Source organism: Amblyomma americanum, chromosome 9 (assembly GCF_052857255.1).
Source record: "Amblyomma americanum isolate KBUSLIRL-KWMA chromosome 9, ASM5285725v1, whole genome shotgun sequence".
Taxonomy (NCBI): domain Eukaryota; kingdom Metazoa; phylum Arthropoda; class Arachnida; order Ixodida; family Ixodidae; genus Amblyomma; species Amblyomma americanum.
Genome location: NC_135505.1, coordinates 37,774,372 through 37,791,870, shown reverse-complemented (window position 1 = coordinate 37,791,870; position 17,499 = coordinate 37,774,372). Strand labels below are relative to the sequence as shown.

Below are 17,499 nucleotides of genomic sequence, written 5' to 3'. Positions count from 1 at the left end.
TGCACCCCTCACCCCTCTATTGTGATGCCACTCCTTTAAAACTGTAACATAGAGACTCAGAGGTTGTACACATGAAACAATACGATACTATAGTTGGATACAACTCCAGCAACAACGCAGCTTTCGCCCCTCGAAGGACTTCTCTGCAGCCAGTGGTGTCAGCGGATTCTCATTATGTCGCTGGTAGTAATCCCCTTAGACCTGCTAGCTTGACACCACAGGGTATGGCAGATGAAAGAGGGTTCATCATCATCAACCTGACTACACCCACTTCAGCAACAAGGTCTTTTCCCGTATCCGTCCAATTAACCCGGCCTTGTGCCAGCTGCATCCACATAATCCCCGCAAAATTCCTAACCTCATCCTGCCAACTGTCTTTCTGCAGCCCCCTCCTACACTTCCCTTCCCTTTGAATTCACTCCGTTACCCTTTCCTTCACATTACATGCCTTGCCCCATTCTTCTCGAGTGCAACTATATTATCAGACACGTACGTTTGTTCGTTGACCCACTCTGCACGTTTGACGTCTCTTAACGTTGCACCTATCATTTCCCGTTCCATAGGTTTCGGCGTTCATCTCAATTTAAGCTGAACCCTTTTTGTTGCCTTTCACTTTATGCCCCATACGCGACTACCGGTAAGATAGTGCTCTCATGTGCTTTACTCTTAAGTGATACTTATAACTTGCCATTCATGATCTCAGAGTATGTGCCAAATGCGCTCAATCCCAATCTGATCCGTCTAGTCATTTCCATTTCATGATCCGGCACTGCGGTCACTACTTGCCCTAAGTAGACGTATTCTCTTACCACTTACAGTACCTCGCTACCTATCGTAAACTGCTGTTTTCTTCGGAGGCTGTTGAACATTAATGTTACATTAGAAAGTGATAGATTCCTCAAGTATTCTCCACTGAAACGGGGCTGATCATGGCTTACTCGGATTAACCGCGACATCACGAAAGTCACAAGACTCCAATGGCTGAAGGGCCTCCGTACAAGGGCATTTGCTGCTTTTTTCTTGCGTTGTATACAACTACACTGCATTATATATATATATATATATATATATATATATATATATATATATATATATATATATATATGCTATGAAATAGAAGAAAAAGGGCATCATCCTAGCCGCACTGCCATCGCTCAGAGCGAGCGCCTGCTGTTCTGAACAGACGAGAGACTCGGTCGACGCCGTGGTTTCGCCGCCGCCTGAGCGTTAACTTATGTCCCCGTTACATTTGGTGGAGGTGTGGGGGTGTGGGGTGCCAAAAACACCGCCATGACGGCGATCAGCTTGGCCTGCATTTCCCACCCGGTACACTCGTCTGGCTGTGGACCCCTTTCACTGCCACCGGCCTCTCAAAGAAACTTCTATCGAAATACCGTGGCCCCTACTGCGTCCTGGAGCGCACATCCTCCGTGAACTACCTTATTGAGCCCCTCACACCGTCTTCGGATCTCCGCCGACGTGGTCGCGAGACTGTGCATGTCCAACGACTCACGCCATAAAATGACCCGGTTGTTTTGTCTGCACCATGGGTAGCATAAGGATGGCTCCTTTTCTCCCTGGGGCCATTGTTAAGAAGACGGGTATCATCCCAGCTGCACTGCCATCGCTAAGAGCGAGCGCATGCTTACCTGGACAGAAAAGAGACTCGGTCGCCGCCGTGGTTTCGCTGCCGCCTGAGTGTTAACCTAAGCCCCCGTTATAGCACCTACAGTCTGCACACAAGGAAATTTTGATAAATGCACAAAACTTAAAAAGGAAAAAAACACTTACCCACTCATGTCGAAACACAATCCTCGCCACTAGAGTCTGCAGACTCCAAATGTGAAGTTTGTTCGGCTGGTGCAATTTTTTCGCAGGCTTTCGCATGGGCGACTAGGTTGTAGGAGATACAAGGCAGCAAAATTAAGCATGGAAAGCATCAAGGGGGGTACTTAAGTAACACTTTTAGCACACTAAACCTAATACCAACACTGCTGCTTTCCGACACAGCTCGCCTCGCAGAAACTCATGACTTACAGAAACCGGAATTGGTCAGTTTTTTTGAGTTCAGTATTCAGGCAAGAAACAAATTTTTGAAAACTGCAGACTCTCTCTCTCTCTCTGTAAAGTATTCTTCATGCCTACAACTATATTGAGAATGCCCTCCCAGTAGGTGACTTGTTGCATTATTAGCATTTCAATCAAATGCGACGAAAGAAATAACATTTGGGTATATGACACTGTGGGTGATCCTTCTGAGCAACTAGCCTGCGGTTTGTAACGAATAAAAAGGTGGTTTCCTGGGTTCTAACCTAGGCAGAAAGTTTGGTAACAGGCAATCTGCAATGGGTACATGCAAAGGGAATAGTGCAAATGAACATAGACAGCTTTGATATTTCGACTACTATCTCTTCTTCTGAAAGTGAAAAAACCCCTACAAATGAATTAATAACCAGCTAACTTACAATACTATGATCTCAGGGGTTACAGTGCCATTTTTTAACGGCATCTGAAGTTCACTTCGGTCTTGCTTCCCAATTACATATCCAAGATATCGTGATGTGGATATGAACTTAATCTAGTCCAGTTTATGTGGCATATTTTTCTGTCACGTACAAGGCATCACGATGTGGATATAAACTTAATCCAACCCAATTTTTGTGGCATAACGAAAAAGCAAGCAATTCATGTTCCAGCTTAACAATTATAAATGGGTTGAATTGCCAAGGCTGAAACGCAATAATATTGCTTACTTTAAATGTAAGACCTATGCATCTTGTTTTTTCAGATTTTAGTTTCGGCTGTGGCTAAAAATACATCGTACAGATCCAGCACATTCATGCTTAAGACACGTCTATGCGATCTGAAGGCTCAGGCTAAAGGCATGCCGGATGTACCCAGTAACCCGGTACATTTTTTTTCTTCAGTACACAGCGACACTGATTCGATCCTCTCTGTTTTCTCTCTGTTTCCTCTCTGTGATATCTTCCTAGCATATTTGACTATGTGAAGCGGATACGTTAGCTCCCCTAATCCGGTATGAATTGTAGCAAAGAAATGAAGTTGATACGCTTTGTTAGCGTGAGTGGTGGCACCACTTCTTAGATATGCCCTGGGCATTTAATTCTTGCACATCTGCTCGATTTTACCATAAGTGTCCTCCTAGCTGCTTCTTTCATTGCGGCAGTTATATCTCTGATTTGAGAATATTTACCTGCGACCCGGAATGAAGCTACTGGTGTTGAGTATGCAAGCTACGAGTGCTACGCGTCCTGTTGCACTTGCACGACAAACGCTTGGTTACCTGTAGTAGAGCTTGCCGTTCACTGTTAGTTGCAATGGGATAAATGCAGAAACACTCCTGGTTGCCCCCATGTAATGATGTGCATGTGTTTGCACGTGTTTACATTCAAGCAGGCGACTACTGCTCTGCGATGTCTCCAACTCTTATGGTGTCTTCCACTGGTCGCTTTAGATCGCTCTAGAGTGCTCTGAGAGGCGACCGCACATTCGGCTGGTCGAAACTGGCCGCTATGACTACATTAGGCTGGTTCTTTCTGAGCGCACGCATCCAGCTCAGAGCGCTCTTAGGCGCTCCGAGAAAAAAGTTGGAGCGGCTCCAAAATGAGTCCATGTGACCGAGCCACTTCCGCCACTTCGCAAAAGCGGTGCGAGGCCTCGGCGTCCACTGCGCGTAGGCAGAAGCAAGTGTAGGCTTTTTACGCAGTAGTAGCGTCCTTGCTGTGTTGTGTTTTGCGGGTGCCGCACTGTATGAGGCAAAATGTCCAAGAGATGCCGGATAACTACGCTAGGAACGCGGTCTGTGTTGCTGTCGCATGACGACAGCGATTCCAGCAGCAGCTCAGACGAGGACCACAGTGCTATCCACAAGGCGAGGTTCGAAAAATGAGCGTACCGTGGGACGTAAAGCTGGGGTAGCGATCGATACAGGCTAAGCGGCGACCGCGATGCAAACTGTGTGCGGCCACGTGAGGCTAAATGTAATCAAGGGACCTTACGTGCGGCTACTGTTAACATCAGCAGCGGTGCCGCGTAGTGGCTCCGAAAGTTGCGTCCCCCTTCTGCCTCCTGCGCTTCTGCTCTAAAAACTCGCTGACCATTCGGCTTGACTAGTCTCGCTATGCGCTCAGAGCGAGAGCGGCTCCCACTCTGCCAGATCCTAACCGGATCGCGGGAACGACCAGTTGAAGACACCATTATTGAAGTCCATAAGTTAACTTTTTTCTTCAACTCTGTGACTAGGGAAGAAAAAAACTGAAAAAGAATGTTCTGAGTTTCTCGAAAGCACATCTCTTTTCTTACCTGTATATCTCAACACCCTACAAGGGCACCGCTGCCAGTCCAGTAGTGGCTTTACCCTCTTCCTCGCCATCTGCTCAATGGCATACTGTAGTGCCTTGAAGTGGCCACAGGCACCTTTGCCTTGATTTCGTCAGTCAGTTAGTCGGCACTGCACCGACTGAATCCTTTTCTTTCGTGAACGCTACCACGCAGAAAAGGTACTGCGGGTTTGGCCTCTTCCTTTTTCTGAAACAGAATTATGCAAGGTAAAGCCAAAATAATGTAGAGCAAGCTTATGCTTGACTCGTTCCCACACTGCTCTTGTCGACACTCGCGAAACTTTTACACACGTCAGCAGTATTCACACTCGGTAAAAAATTTACGTTCCCGACAGGAATACTATGGTCCAGCATGACTACTAGGCTTAAAAATACGGGTTATGGGGGCTTAACGTCCCAAAGCGACCCAGGCTATTAGGGAGGCCGTAGTGAAGGGCTCCGGAAATTTCGGCCACGTGGGGTTCTTTAACGTGCACTGATATCGAACAGTACACGGGCCTCTAGAATTTCGCCTCCATCGAAATTCAGCTGCCACGGCTAGGATCGAACCCGCGTCTTTCGGGTCAGCAGCCGGGCGCCATAACCACTGAGCCACCGCGGCGGGTTTCTGAGAAAAAAAAACGCGGAAGCCATACTGCCATTATGCAAACATTCCTTGCATTATTAGCGAACCATGCAAAACGCCTAAGTAGCCGCTTAACATTTTACGTGGAACCCACAGCGATCCTGCACCAACGTCGTGAATGCCGTTCCAAAGACTTCCAACTGTTCAGACGTCCGTTACTGTTACTGTCGACAAATGTAGAAAACGGCCAACCAGTTCAGAGCAACACGTGGCATTACGGTGGAAATATACCGCGTTGTCACAGCCCGCGGTTGACAGCAAGGCGGTGGTCACATGTTAGGATTGTCAGCATGCAAACAACGCTAGTCATAATGCACCTGAGAAGTGCAAGAGAGAGTTATGTATAACTACAAATTGCACACAAGCTGATAGTTTAACCACGTGAGCCAGGCACTCGAGCGCAGCGGTGCAGATCCATTGCAGTCGTTGTATACATACATATGCGTGTTGTCCCATTTCCACGTGTAGCATCCCAAGGGGCTACTGGAAACCAACGCTAGTACTGACAAAAATTTACTTACTTATCTTGGAGAGCAGTCTTCCACAAAACGGATGATAAAGCTTACAAAGCTGGCCCTTCACGCTGGACTGCACGCACTGCGCGCACCTGTACCAAGGTAGATGTACACTGGTAGCGAAGGCTCCATAGACGCCCATTGGTCCAAAAAATGGCGGCTCGTGGGCACTGCAGCGCCCCCTGGATTTTGGGGGGCAAACTACGAAAACGTGACGCAGAATGACGTCACGCATACGTATGCTTTTGGCGCGAATTATAAAGCGGTCTTTCTGTAGAATCCGCGTTTTCGAGCCCGTACCTCTCGAAGGTTGCTGCCTTTCAGCGCGCCCCAACCTTTGCCAGTCAAATGTGCTCGAGTTCCTGCTAGTTATGGCCTTGTTAATGTGCAATTGGGAACGCAATGAAAGTGACTGGTAAAGGAGGGGCAGCATAGAAAGGCAGCAACACTTCCAGACACTGGCGAAGCATGCATGATTCGTAGTGCAAATACTGGTGCTAGTACTTTTGAGAGCTTTTGAGTACAGCAAGGTATGATGCACAAAGCACTGGCTCAAGTGCACAGTTCGCAATAGAGTGTACGGCAAGTATGGTTTTCATAGTTTCATATTCATTGTTTATTGCAGCAACCAAACAAATACAGCCACAAAGCACACCCTTGGCACACAAACAAAAAATACATCTCACAGGCAGCACAAGCAGTATTGTTTAAGTTGGCTAATCATCTCAATAGTCACAGTGCAGATAGGAAAAAGCCCTGAAGTGCCACGAACGTTGTCAGTTAGGAAATTGAAAAGTATAGAAAACAATGCTACGACAGCTTCAATTGAAGCAAACATAACATGACATAAGTAGGTGCATCAACACACACCATAGAGCACACGGGGATTATTCTTCACATTTAATTTCTTCAGCTGAAAGAATATAGCAGGTGCGTTTACATCTGCAAGGCAATGTTAAAGCCAGCTTTAGCACCCTAAAACGTGCTCAACGTAGGAGCAAATACCATACATTGAGCCGGCGTACCATCTCCAGAGTACTTCTAGTCGTTAGCCGGATCAATTTGAAGTAATTTTACGTCAACAAAAGTACACATGAAGTACAGCGTACAGTGAAGTGCAAGGACATTCGCGGGGCAGTAAAGCATGTAATCAGTGTACTGTACGCTACAATATAGCCAGATAAAAGTCCAGCGCTGTTCTGTTCGTTGCGCTGACAAAGATCCTACTAAAAACTCTGAGATGCAACTAGCCTGCAAAAAGGTGTCCTGGTAGCCAGTGGTGCCGAGTGGTAGTTATGATGACAATGGTTGATTTCATTATACCTGCCAGCACGGAACTGCAGGGGGGGGGGGGGGGCGAGCAGGTGGAAAAATTAATCCCAGCGCCACGGAAACTAGGTTAATCCATTGCCTAGAAAGTCTCCTTTCAGAGGCATTCGCTTTATCGGTATGGCGTTTTATCTGACAATATTGCACAAGTACATAGGTGACACTTGAACAGGCTGTACATGGCATAAAAGTACCCTAAAAGAGTGACATAGTGGAATGAACGATGAAAGATGCTACATTGTTAAACCATTGCCCCTGTGAGCAACCACGTCACATCCTAGCAAATCAAAATACACAAGTAAAAAATAAAAGAATAAAACCAGGCTGTGAACCAGAAAAAAACCCTTTGCAACCGTTAAACCAGACTAAGCTGATTTGTTGCACCGGCTGCATAATAGCCTGCAACTTCACAAAATATTCAGCCAACAGCTCGGGAATTGCATCCTTTTCATTTTCTCAGTGCTTGCTTCGTGGCTTTCCGTTTAGTAGTTTGACTGTGCAGTTCAAGATTTTTTCTGCGTGCAAGCCAATGCAGCCTCACCCTGACGAACAGGGCAAACAAACCATCATAAACGTCATCACCACACACAGTCAGCGATTTTTTTACCTTGGCATGAAGCAACATGCACAGATCATGCCCTACTTGTTCTTTTCCCACAATATTGGAACTAGATGCGACAAAAACCTGCTCGCAAGCATTGATGAAAGCTACAAACGAGGGTGTAGGAACTGACTGGCTCCCAAAGTCACCTTCTCCAGGATTTTTGACACTTAAGTACAAGAGAACAAGGCTTTGATCGGCAAAGGCGGCATTTTCTAGCCTCACCTCGCACGTATGTGGCCCTGTAACACACCTGTGATCATTCATAAACTTGTAGGCAAGCCAGCCAGCAAAATAGACAATGTTGTTCTCTAGTATTGGAGACTGATAATCATATGGCAAAACTTCTACTGCAACTGGCAAAGATGTGGCAGCTGTACAGAGAGAAGGAGCAGACTTAGATAAACAAACTGGGAGAGTGGCTAGAAGGCTAGACATGTCTTCAGCACAGTTGCTGCTTTCCGACAGTTTGAAAAGGTTGCTAACTAAAAGATGCCTAAATGCTGCTTGAAACTGCCGGCAAGACGAGTTGCTGTTCGATCCAGATTTCGACCTAACAATAGCAAGGGTGTTTTCAAGTGCATCCTGGTTCAGGTGCCTGGTAAGGAGGTATGTCAAACCATAGAGAGAGGCCAGGTGGTTCTATAACAGCAGCACAGCCCTCATAGTTTGGCAGAAGCCACGGATGCAAAGAGGCTGCCGCGCACAGCCTAGAACTTCGATGTTTTTGAAAACTGCAATACACTCTTCCAAAAACTCTTCATGCACAGATCCTGCACAAATTGCAGATGCATACGGAGACTTTCCCCGCTTCTGTGAAGTATTTAGATTGTCAAAGAGTCTATCGATCCTCTCAACAAATCTGGCTGTGTGGATAGCCTCTGATGGCAACTGTTGGAATGTTACCAATGTGCACAATGCAGCAGCGCAATGATTGCTGAATACCTGTGCTGCGAGTTTCACAGACATCTTCGGAGCAAAAGTTAAATTAAAGTGCCGGGCACTCAACTTTGGAATGGACCGAATTAGCATTTCTCGGTCCTTCTCATAAGCCTGTCGTATGTACGAGCTTTTAATTGTGTCACTGCCTACCCTGAAGTCATACTTGAAGAGCATATTGCGCAAGCACTTGAGCAAATGCGGTGGATCAAAAATAAAGAAAAGCGGTTCACCATTCACACTTAAGTACGGCTTTTCAGGGGTCACAAGTTTCGAAAACAGAGAAACATTTTGGTTCCTCTGATCACAAACCACAGCCACAGGCTGCAATCCAGCTCCAACAAACATTTTGTGGCATTTGAAGAGGAGGTCATACAGAACAGTTGCAGGCGCTGCCTTATCTGCAAAGAAGTAGCCAAGAGGCTGCTTCCACGGCGTACATATTCCTTTGGCCATGAACACAAGCGCCTTGTTTGCAAGATTTGGACCTTGTGCTGCACTGTACCCTTCAAGGCCTTCAACTCTGTCCGGCACTGGATTGTACGACAGCTCCTTTGAAACATGCATTTCATCAAAAATTATGGTGCAAGCCCTGTCTTGCCGTGGAAAAGACGCTGCCCGTTTCTCGATCAAATCAAAAATTTCAGGATAAAATCCAACCCTCAATGGTACGCGTGCAAGCCACAGCTGCAGTGACCTAACAGATGGAAGTTTCAGGAGTTTCCTGCAATATCTGTAACCTTTTGGGCTGTGGAAGTATAAACCTAAAGCAAAGGTTTTGTTTTGGCTGCACCATCGACGGCCAAACCTGCTGACATTGTGCATCTTTAACTGAGCTTCAACAAAAGCAGCAACAGCTGGTGTTAAATGCTCACGCAGACTATCTACCAATTCGGCAGTGGTCTTCATGCGACGGCGCTGAAGCAGCAGTCCTTGCAGCCTCTTGTTGCGGTTACGCAGCTGCCTGAGCTTGGCTCAAAGTTTCTGCAGTGGCCGCCTTTCATTGATGGGGCTGGTGAAAGATCCTGCAACGTACAGAGTCGACGGAAGAGCAATAAGTTGCTACGTCGGGTTTACTCATAGCTGCATGTAGTCCTGTAGCACCAAAAAGTGCGCAATATTGCGAAAGCGTTGTAAAATTGCTAACCTTCATAAGAGGCGAACTGCTGAACGGAGCTCCTGGTGACAGATCAGCACTCGCTGACAGTGTTGCGGCCACCCCTACCGTGCCAGGTTCCAGAGATGAAGCGCTTGCTTCAGTGCTTGGTCCTGCATATGTGTGGTCAGCTGCGCCCACAGAATATAAAGAACAAAATATAGTGACAGCACAGTTCTGACAGGGAAGCCAGCAACCCAACAATGCACAAATATAACTAAGCGCCTCAGGCGGAATTAACACTTACACTGAACCATTATAAAGCCACTGGCGTGGGAACAAGCTTGGTTCAGCGTAGAACCAGTAGGGCTGGCACCATCTGCATCTGCACAGCGCACAGACAAGGAATTGTAGCATATTTCTGAGCCATACCTCCTCAGGCTGTTCGAGCAGATACGAAATAACAATCACCTTCTTGGAAGAGTAGCAGCGACTGGGACGACCGACTCTGGACGTACCCCTTGGAAACAGGTTCACCGGAGACAGCAGCTATCATAGGAAGCAGTCCAATGAGCTTTCAGTCGTCACCATTTTCAAAAGATTTATGTCAGTTATGCATACAACCCTGCTCACCTGGTTCTCCAGCCCGGCGCACTGATGCCGAAGTTTCGCTCAGAGATTGTGAACAGTCCATGTCGCTGCTGCATTCGCTTGAGGTGTCTGAAACGGCAACATTATTGCGGAGAGAAAAGAGAATTCAGTACCTTTATAGTAAATAATTTCCAAAGAACTATAGCTTCCACAGCATGCGGTTCACATTGTCATCACTCTAGAAAGAAAAATGCTTATCCAATGAAATAAAATTCTGTTTACCACCCTTAATCGTTAAGCACATTAGTTTGATGTCATCAGCAGCTGTGGAGCACCAGTAAATCATTTGCAATTTTCATATGCTATGTTTTACTTTGAAGAGTGCGAAATTCGCCTATCACACAAACAACGATAGCTCGCAAATCAAGTAATGTGCCCCATATTGTTTACAGATTTATGCAGGTCAGCCTATGGCCTACGCAATGAGATGCAACAAGAATGAATTCGTAAGCAATTATCGCAAAAAATAAAAACCTGTACAAACATTGGCTTTCGCTAGCATAAATATTGAGGTAAAAGGCAACAACACAAACAATTATTAGTGCATTTCTATAATCGTTCAGTGCATGCTTTGATACATAACACATGAGCACACAATATCTCGAGAAGCTTTTCACCAAGCGTACCTTGCCCAAGTCGGCATAAGATTGCATCCTGATAAGACTGAAGATGAAAAAAGAAGCTCTGCATACAAGAAAGCAAAGTTCTGGAGTACTAAAATTCATCAAACATTTAGGAAGGCTCACTCTTTTTTCCCCCTCACTTCTTTTGAGCTATCAAAGGAAGGACGAGAATGCCCTCTGGACACGACAGGGACCGTTAATGAGACAAGGTTTCACGGTGAATATGAAAGATTCAACTCGCACTTGCTGCAAAACATGTAGAGTCGCCTGGTTTTCGTTGCTGAAGTGGCTAGCGGCATCAAACAGCCTGAACCGGAAGACTGACAGACTCACGTTAAGATCCTTTGGAGCCCTTTGCCATACCAGACTACCGAATATCCCACTTCCATTATCCTTTTTTTTACGGGAAATATCAGGCAAGAGTATTCACACCGTCAGTGTACTTTTTCCGCACCCGTGCCTAGAAATTCGCTTGAGCACCCTTCGCCTACTAAGCTTGTGCCATTAGCTTACCACAAGCACAAACCTAATTCTATGCTATGTTGGACATTTGTCACGAACCTGACATACAGTGTACAGTGCATACAAGAGACGTAAAACGAATATATATATATATATATATATATATATATATATATATATATATATATATATATATATATATATATATATATATATATATATATATATATATATATATATATATATATATATATATATATATACGATATGTATATAATTATATGTGCTCACGTGAAAGCGATACTTCCATTTTCGTTTTCGCTTAGCAGGGTGCAGGTAAAAATTTACTGTAATTTTTAAAGCCACAAGACAGATACATAATTCGTTTTGCAAAAGACGCTAGACTGTTTACGGTTACGACAAAAAGGAAAAATTTCATTTTTTCACAAAACTTGACATTTCAAGAGCGGCGAATGCCTTAAAAGTTTGATAACAAAAATTACCGGCAATGCTTGCTCGAGTAGGCAAAGCATCGTGTCGCAGCCTTCCTGACGGCAGATACACAGATGGTTCGAAGTGCCTCGAGCAAATCTTGAGTTCTCGTAGCTGCGATGGCGCCTTCTTCTCCAGGCTGAAGTTGCGGCAGAACTGCGCCCACGCTCGGCACCTGGACGGGATGCAACATGCGCGTTAGATACAACTGCGCCAAAAGGAATACGCATACTCGAAACGCCAATGCGTCATTATTCCTGTCACTGCTAACTGCAGTAAATTATACTTGCATTACATCTGAACTATGGTTGTAAATGCTCGCGCCAAGCTCTCTGCGCCCCAGAGTGCGGTAACGCTCATCCTCATGCCACGCGGATAGCTGCTTTTCTAAGCTCAACGAGTGACGAGAGTGAAGTGCGTTTAAAATTACCCTGACAGTCATGTATATGTAGGACAGCAATACCAAGGCAGGCAATAACTCCTGCTGAGCGAATCCAGTTAAAGCCTCCTCAAAGCCGCGCACATACACGAGGCTGAGTTTCGATACTCCCAGCTGCGAGGGGATCCTCAAATTGGCTTCATGGTTTTGCAAAACTAAACAATGTCGTACTCAGAGCTGTCAGGTAGCAAACTTTGTTCTAAATGGGCCTCCCGGTCAGTAGCGTGCACGTGGTTGCTCCTGAGAGCCCGGTGTGAAGTTCACGTTGGTGATAGTCAGCTGCATGAAACTCACTATAAATTAGAAAAATGTGGGCCTCTTTCGCACACCTCAGCACTGAAAGTGTGTGCCCTGCAATGTAGTACATAAATATCCCCGAAAACATGAAGCCAAGTACGCACGAACGGGTTACAGCTATGAAACACGAGCGAACAGCCCGGCGAAACTGCTTTGAAACCATATCGAAGCTATCGCGCATACCTAGAGCAGACGACACTGTCAAGAGCTCACCTGTGAATGTCCAGCGGGAATCGGTGTAGCGTGACACCAATGGTACTATCCACGCTGTCGCAGTGTACCACGGAGCATCGTTTCTTCACATGCCGCAAGCTCATCTTGAAATGAAGCGCTAAGCGCTTCAAAAGAAGAGCGCGAAGCGTGCAAAGACGGAAAAAGACTTCGCACTGGCCGCACGCCGAAGGAAACGACAAAACCGAGAAAACTGCCGCAGCGGTGCAGCGTGGTGCAAATCTTACCGAACGGTGACAAAGAAGCGACGTGCAAGGACGACGAAAACTTCGCAAAAGGAGCATTTTGAGACCGGCGAGCTAAATTTATACGCTTTACCAGGCGCGCCATCGCAGACAGCTGGCGATAAGAAATCGCTTCGTAAGCTCCCGCCACTGTGGCCGGGTTAGCCGGGTATCGAAACAAGGCCTGCAAAGACGCGCTGTAATGCACCGCACACTCATGAATAGGGGGCAGGTCAAGAGTGTTGCAAAAATACAAAATATGCCAGGTTTTAATAAAATGACTTACCTCTTTCATAAAACAAGGTGCTAATATATTTTTTCTTTTCTATTGGCAGATTACATTCCAATTTTGTAGCTTTATCATTTCTTTATATGAGTGTTTTGCCCCCCATCCTCTGGTTGTGCTGCAGTCGCGCTAAACCACTTTTCGGCCCAGCCTTCGCCACCACTTTAAATCCGCCTTGCCTATACAAGCTCCAACATGGGCACGGCGAGCACACGGGGAAGAAATTTCAAATACGAGCCGTGTTTACGTGTCACTGCGGTTAGTAGTCCGGGCCGGAAGTTCCGGTTTGTTTTTTTACCGCTGGGCACTGAAGACCAAAGAGTTGTCAGCACAATTCCTTGAGCATCTGCAGTTTTACATCAGTATTTTAATTTACCAGCATAAAGTGGCGCAAAATGTTCTGTACAAAATTCTCAGCTAGGTATTTATCCCCGTCATTATTCGAGTTAAATTCTGCCACGGATTGACATTGGCGCTTCAGTCTTCCAACCTTGTATATGTGGATAGATGATATGTTTACTCTTTTTAAACAGAGCAGTCGCTGGCGCCACGATGACTACACTGTACTATGACCATTGTCAGAAATAATTTTTATTTCCATCTTTCTTAATCTGGATGACCATTCTCATGAAATCCAATGATGATATCAGTTATTCGCTGTCGTCTAAGATTTCTGGGCCTGGTAGTGGGGGCTTATTAAAGCAACAACAAATAGAAGGAAATAATGTGTCTGGCTGCGGCATTGAGGCAAATTTTGGCTGAATATTTTCTTCTTGTTAGTGATGCCCAAGACATTTTAGCAATGTGGTAAACCACAACGACGAACGCGTGATTACACCGCAGTCTTAATTCCTAGCATTACCAGTACTGAACTTGGACGACGTACCCTTTTTTTTCACCACTCCGCTGTTGAAATCGAAACATATGAATGGCGAATGCCAAATGGTGATCAGTGTATAGTAATTTGCTTTACTCATCACTGCAAATAATAAAACACGCAATTAAAAGCTATCTATTATCATCATCAGCCTGACTACACCCACTGCAAATGCCTCTCCCGTGCCTCTCCAATTAAACCTGACCTTTGTCGGCTGCGCCCACCCTATTCCTGCAAATTACTTAACCTCATCCACCCACCTAACTTTCTGCCACGCCCTGTTACGCTTGCTTTCTCTTGGAATCCACTCCGTTACCCTTAAGGACCAGCAGTTATCTTGCCTGCGCAATACATGCCCTGCCCAAGCCCACTTCTTCCTCTCGATTTCGACTAGGATATCTTTAACCTGCGTTTGTTCCCTCACCTCTTTGCCGCTTCTGGTCTCATAACGTTACACCTATCATTTTTTACATATTTAGAACAATTATAACCCGCAGAAGGACGCAGACAGAGACACAGCATGACGCTGGGTCGTCCTGTGCGCCTCTCTCCGCGTGATTTTTTTATCTTGTCTTTAGAAAAAGCTCTCTATATATTCCTTTAAACACACGAGCTACTACATATAGTGTACTACCAGGGTCAGGGAAAGAAGGAGAAGTAGACCAGTGATACGAAAATTGCTTTTTCAGGAAAGGAAAGCGCAGTATCTGTCTCAGTTCTACGTGGACACTTGAACCGCGATGTAAATGAAGAGAGGAGGGTAGGAGTGAGTGAGGCGCTATAGTGGAGTGCTCTGGAATAATTTCGACCACCTGGGGCCGTTAATCATGCACTGATGCCGTTTTGTGTTTCGCCTTCATCGAAACACAGCCGCCGCGGTCGGGCTGGAACCTGGGTACTCTGCTCAGCAGCCCACAGTGTCAGCCACCGCGGCGGTGCAAGTAAACCAAGACCGGTGGTGCAAGAACACCAAACCGTATAGTGATACTGATCTGGCTGGCATCGACATGCCAAAGCTTCTCAATAGAATATGTGTTCAGTCATATCTTCCTGGGAATATTTTTGTTCATATATCTGTGCGCTCTGAAGGCACCTTATTTCCAATCAAACAATAAGTGCTGACTTTCAAATCGTGATTTCTTGCTATAGCTTCGCGGCCGTGCAGCCGAGCACAACCTACGGTGGTCGGCTGCATATACATAAAGAGGCGACACCATGCCCCATGAGTTCGCGCCTTAGGCCATGTCGCACATATTGCAAGTTGCACAAAAGTGACCACCCAGTGCACTCGGGGCTCGGAAACTTAACAAAGAATAATAAAAGACAGTTAGTGAATAAGCTATATATCGCCAACCATTTTTGTGCTATAAATGTTCAATAACATATGACAGTCGAGGTTCAGTGCATGCGTTGGTGGGATGAACGAATATTGTGCACAAAATTGCCGTAGCGTGGGAGAAACACAGAGAAGCACAAAACACATTCCTGTTTTTAAACTCGTCTTCTTAGTGGTTTGAGTTCAAAAATTTCGTAACAGTCGAGGTCTAAATGCAAAAAAAAAATATTTTCATGTGAATGTTAATTGTCTGTACACAATAATCTTGAGTAGACGTTCAGTAATCACCGAGCGCCGTGCAGAAAAGCGAGAGTAGACTGTTTCCATCGTCCAAATATCGACTGTCCATCCACATTTAAGGATTTTCCGACGTCATTTCGGGGATGGGCCACTAAAAATTAAAGTTTTCCAAGTTGGCAGCAGCAACATAGATATATTGTGACGCATCAAAGTGGACATGCAGCCGATCCCCAGAACGCTCCCTCTTTGATCACCTCGTCTTCGCCGTCTTGCTTCGGTCCTGCCTGCCGATCCTCTTTCTCATCTTTGCGGCTCCTCTACGAAAATTCAGGGCGAGCTTTAGTGCGCCAGGCGAAAGCCATTCTGCACCCACATTGGCTAATTACTGACTTATTACTAATTAATGAGTGCTTGTTGGGCTGCACGGCTACAAATTCAGGAACAATAAGGGGGACGTTAACGATCGTTTCTTTCTAATTTTTTAATTTGTTCTCTTTTAATTTTATTCCTTTAACTTTTCTTTTCGATGTTTTTAATTTTTCATCAAGTTCTTTATGTCTGTCTATTTTTATCTTTTATTTTTAATCAGTTACTGATTAATACTTAATTAGGAAGTAATGGCTGTTCACTAATTGATGACTAATTACTAACTGCTCATTACTTAGTAATTGCAAAGAGTATATGCATTATAGCAATTGTGCTATTGATAACGTCACAGTGTGACAGAATTCGCGGACGGAGGGACGGGACAACAAAGAGCTATTAAAGGCTTTCGCCTTAAAGAAATTACAGGAATGAACTTCAGTCTGTTTAAGAGCGAAATGCGAAGGCTTTTCCTTTCTTCCTGATTTTTTCATTTTTTAATTTTTTCTTATTACTAGAAATTTTGTTGGCTCTAATTTTATTTATTTTATTGCTTTTCCCGGTTCTTATTTTAGTTTTATTTTATTTTTACTATGTTCATTCTCTTTTTTATGCTTAATAATCCTTTTCACGCGTTTAAATCGCTTTTGATCCAATCGTTACAGAAAATCTGCTTCAAACACAAAACTTAAATACCTGAAGAGCTGCGATCAAACTTAGCATTGCCGAGTACCGTAATCATCAGTCAGTTCCTGGTCGCCAGAAAACGTCATGAAGGGGCTTTAGGCCTATGCATCACTGAAGAATTTTAAGTAGCCTACAATTTGCGATTTACTTATTGAGCATGATCTGAATTTTGCTCTAATTGTGAGCATAAACAATGAACCTTTCGTCTGGATCCCAGCACTGTGGATATTTGCCAGCTTGCTCGTCTAGTAACTCAGTTACAGCCATGGTAGAAGAAAATATTTAGTAGTAGTAGCTCCATTAACTGAATGAAAGTGATCACTCAAGTCCTGTTGTCATCATATTTGACGAAAATATTCCAAAAGCTGAATTTAAGTTTGCCGCTTTAACTTCGCTTCCCAGGTACCAGAGTTCACCCACACGTACTTCCGCCACTTCCGCTTCTACCACTTTTCTTTTTTCGGGCAAGCCGATGACCGCTGAGCCGGCTGAGCAGAAAAGCCGATCGACCCACCTACCTTCGAAGAGCTCCAGCTCGTTGCGCACTCCGGTTGAGTTTTCGCGATCGCACTCGTTCTGATTTGGAATGGCCAGTAAGTGGCAGAAATACCGGCGGCTGAACCGGGAGGTCAGCGAATTTTTACCGCGACATTTCCTCCCCCGCCGAGGGAGACCTTGGGCCTTCCACGACGGCACGCGAAGTCAGTGAAATCGATGCCGACAATGCGGACACACGCAGAAGGCCCGAAGAATGCTCTGAAGGATCCGAAGGACGAATCGGCGTTTCTGAATGCTCTCACTTGCTAGCCGATTCTGATGAAAGTG

The 17,499-nt window shown here is 45.3% G+C and overlaps 1 protein-coding gene and 1 long non-coding RNA gene across 2 annotated transcripts; both read right to left on the bottom strand.

Annotated features, from left to right (window-relative positions):
- Window positions 1-1,648: 1,648 nt before the first annotated feature.
- On the bottom strand, window positions 1,649-5,609 carry LOC144105442 (uncharacterized). The gene is made up of 3 exons (XR_013308792.1): window positions 5,508-5,609; window positions 4,324-4,548; window positions 1,649-1,733 (listed from the first exon to the last, which is right to left on the bottom strand). It is a non-coding gene; the product is annotated as an uncharacterized LOC144105442 (long non-coding RNA).
- A 2,869-nt stretch (window positions 5,610-8,478) lies between these two features.
- LOC144105624 (uncharacterized) lies at window positions 8,479-11,788 on the bottom strand. Its single transcript, XM_077638742.1, has 6 exons — window positions 11,706-11,788; window positions 10,100-10,186; window positions 9,938-10,015; window positions 9,774-9,851; window positions 9,518-9,657; window positions 8,479-9,395 (listed from the first exon to the last, which is right to left on the bottom strand). Exons 2-6 carry the CDS (start codon window positions 10,158-10,160, stop codon window positions 9,276-9,278), a joined length of 477 nt encoding a protein of 158 aa, XP_077494868.1. The 5' UTR covers window positions 10,161-10,186; window positions 11,706-11,788; the 3' UTR covers window positions 8,479-9,275.
- Between the last annotated feature and the right edge of the window lie 5,711 nt (window positions 11,789-17,499).

Excerpts from the sequence above, each read along its gene's own strand:
- LOC144105624 (XM_077638742.1), bottom strand. The coding sequence starts at position 10,160 with ATGGACTGTTCACAATCTCTGAGCGAAACTTCGGCATCAGTGCGCCGG. Across the intron at positions 10,016-10,099 it reads GCGCCGGGCTGGAGAACCAG|CTGCTGTCTCCGGTGAACCT; the intron begins GTGAGCAGGGTT and ends TTCCTATGATAG. Across the intron at positions 9,396-9,517 it reads GCAGTTCGCCTCTTATGAAG|GATCTTTCACCAGCCCCATC; the intron begins GTTAGCAATTTT and ends TGTACGTTGCAG.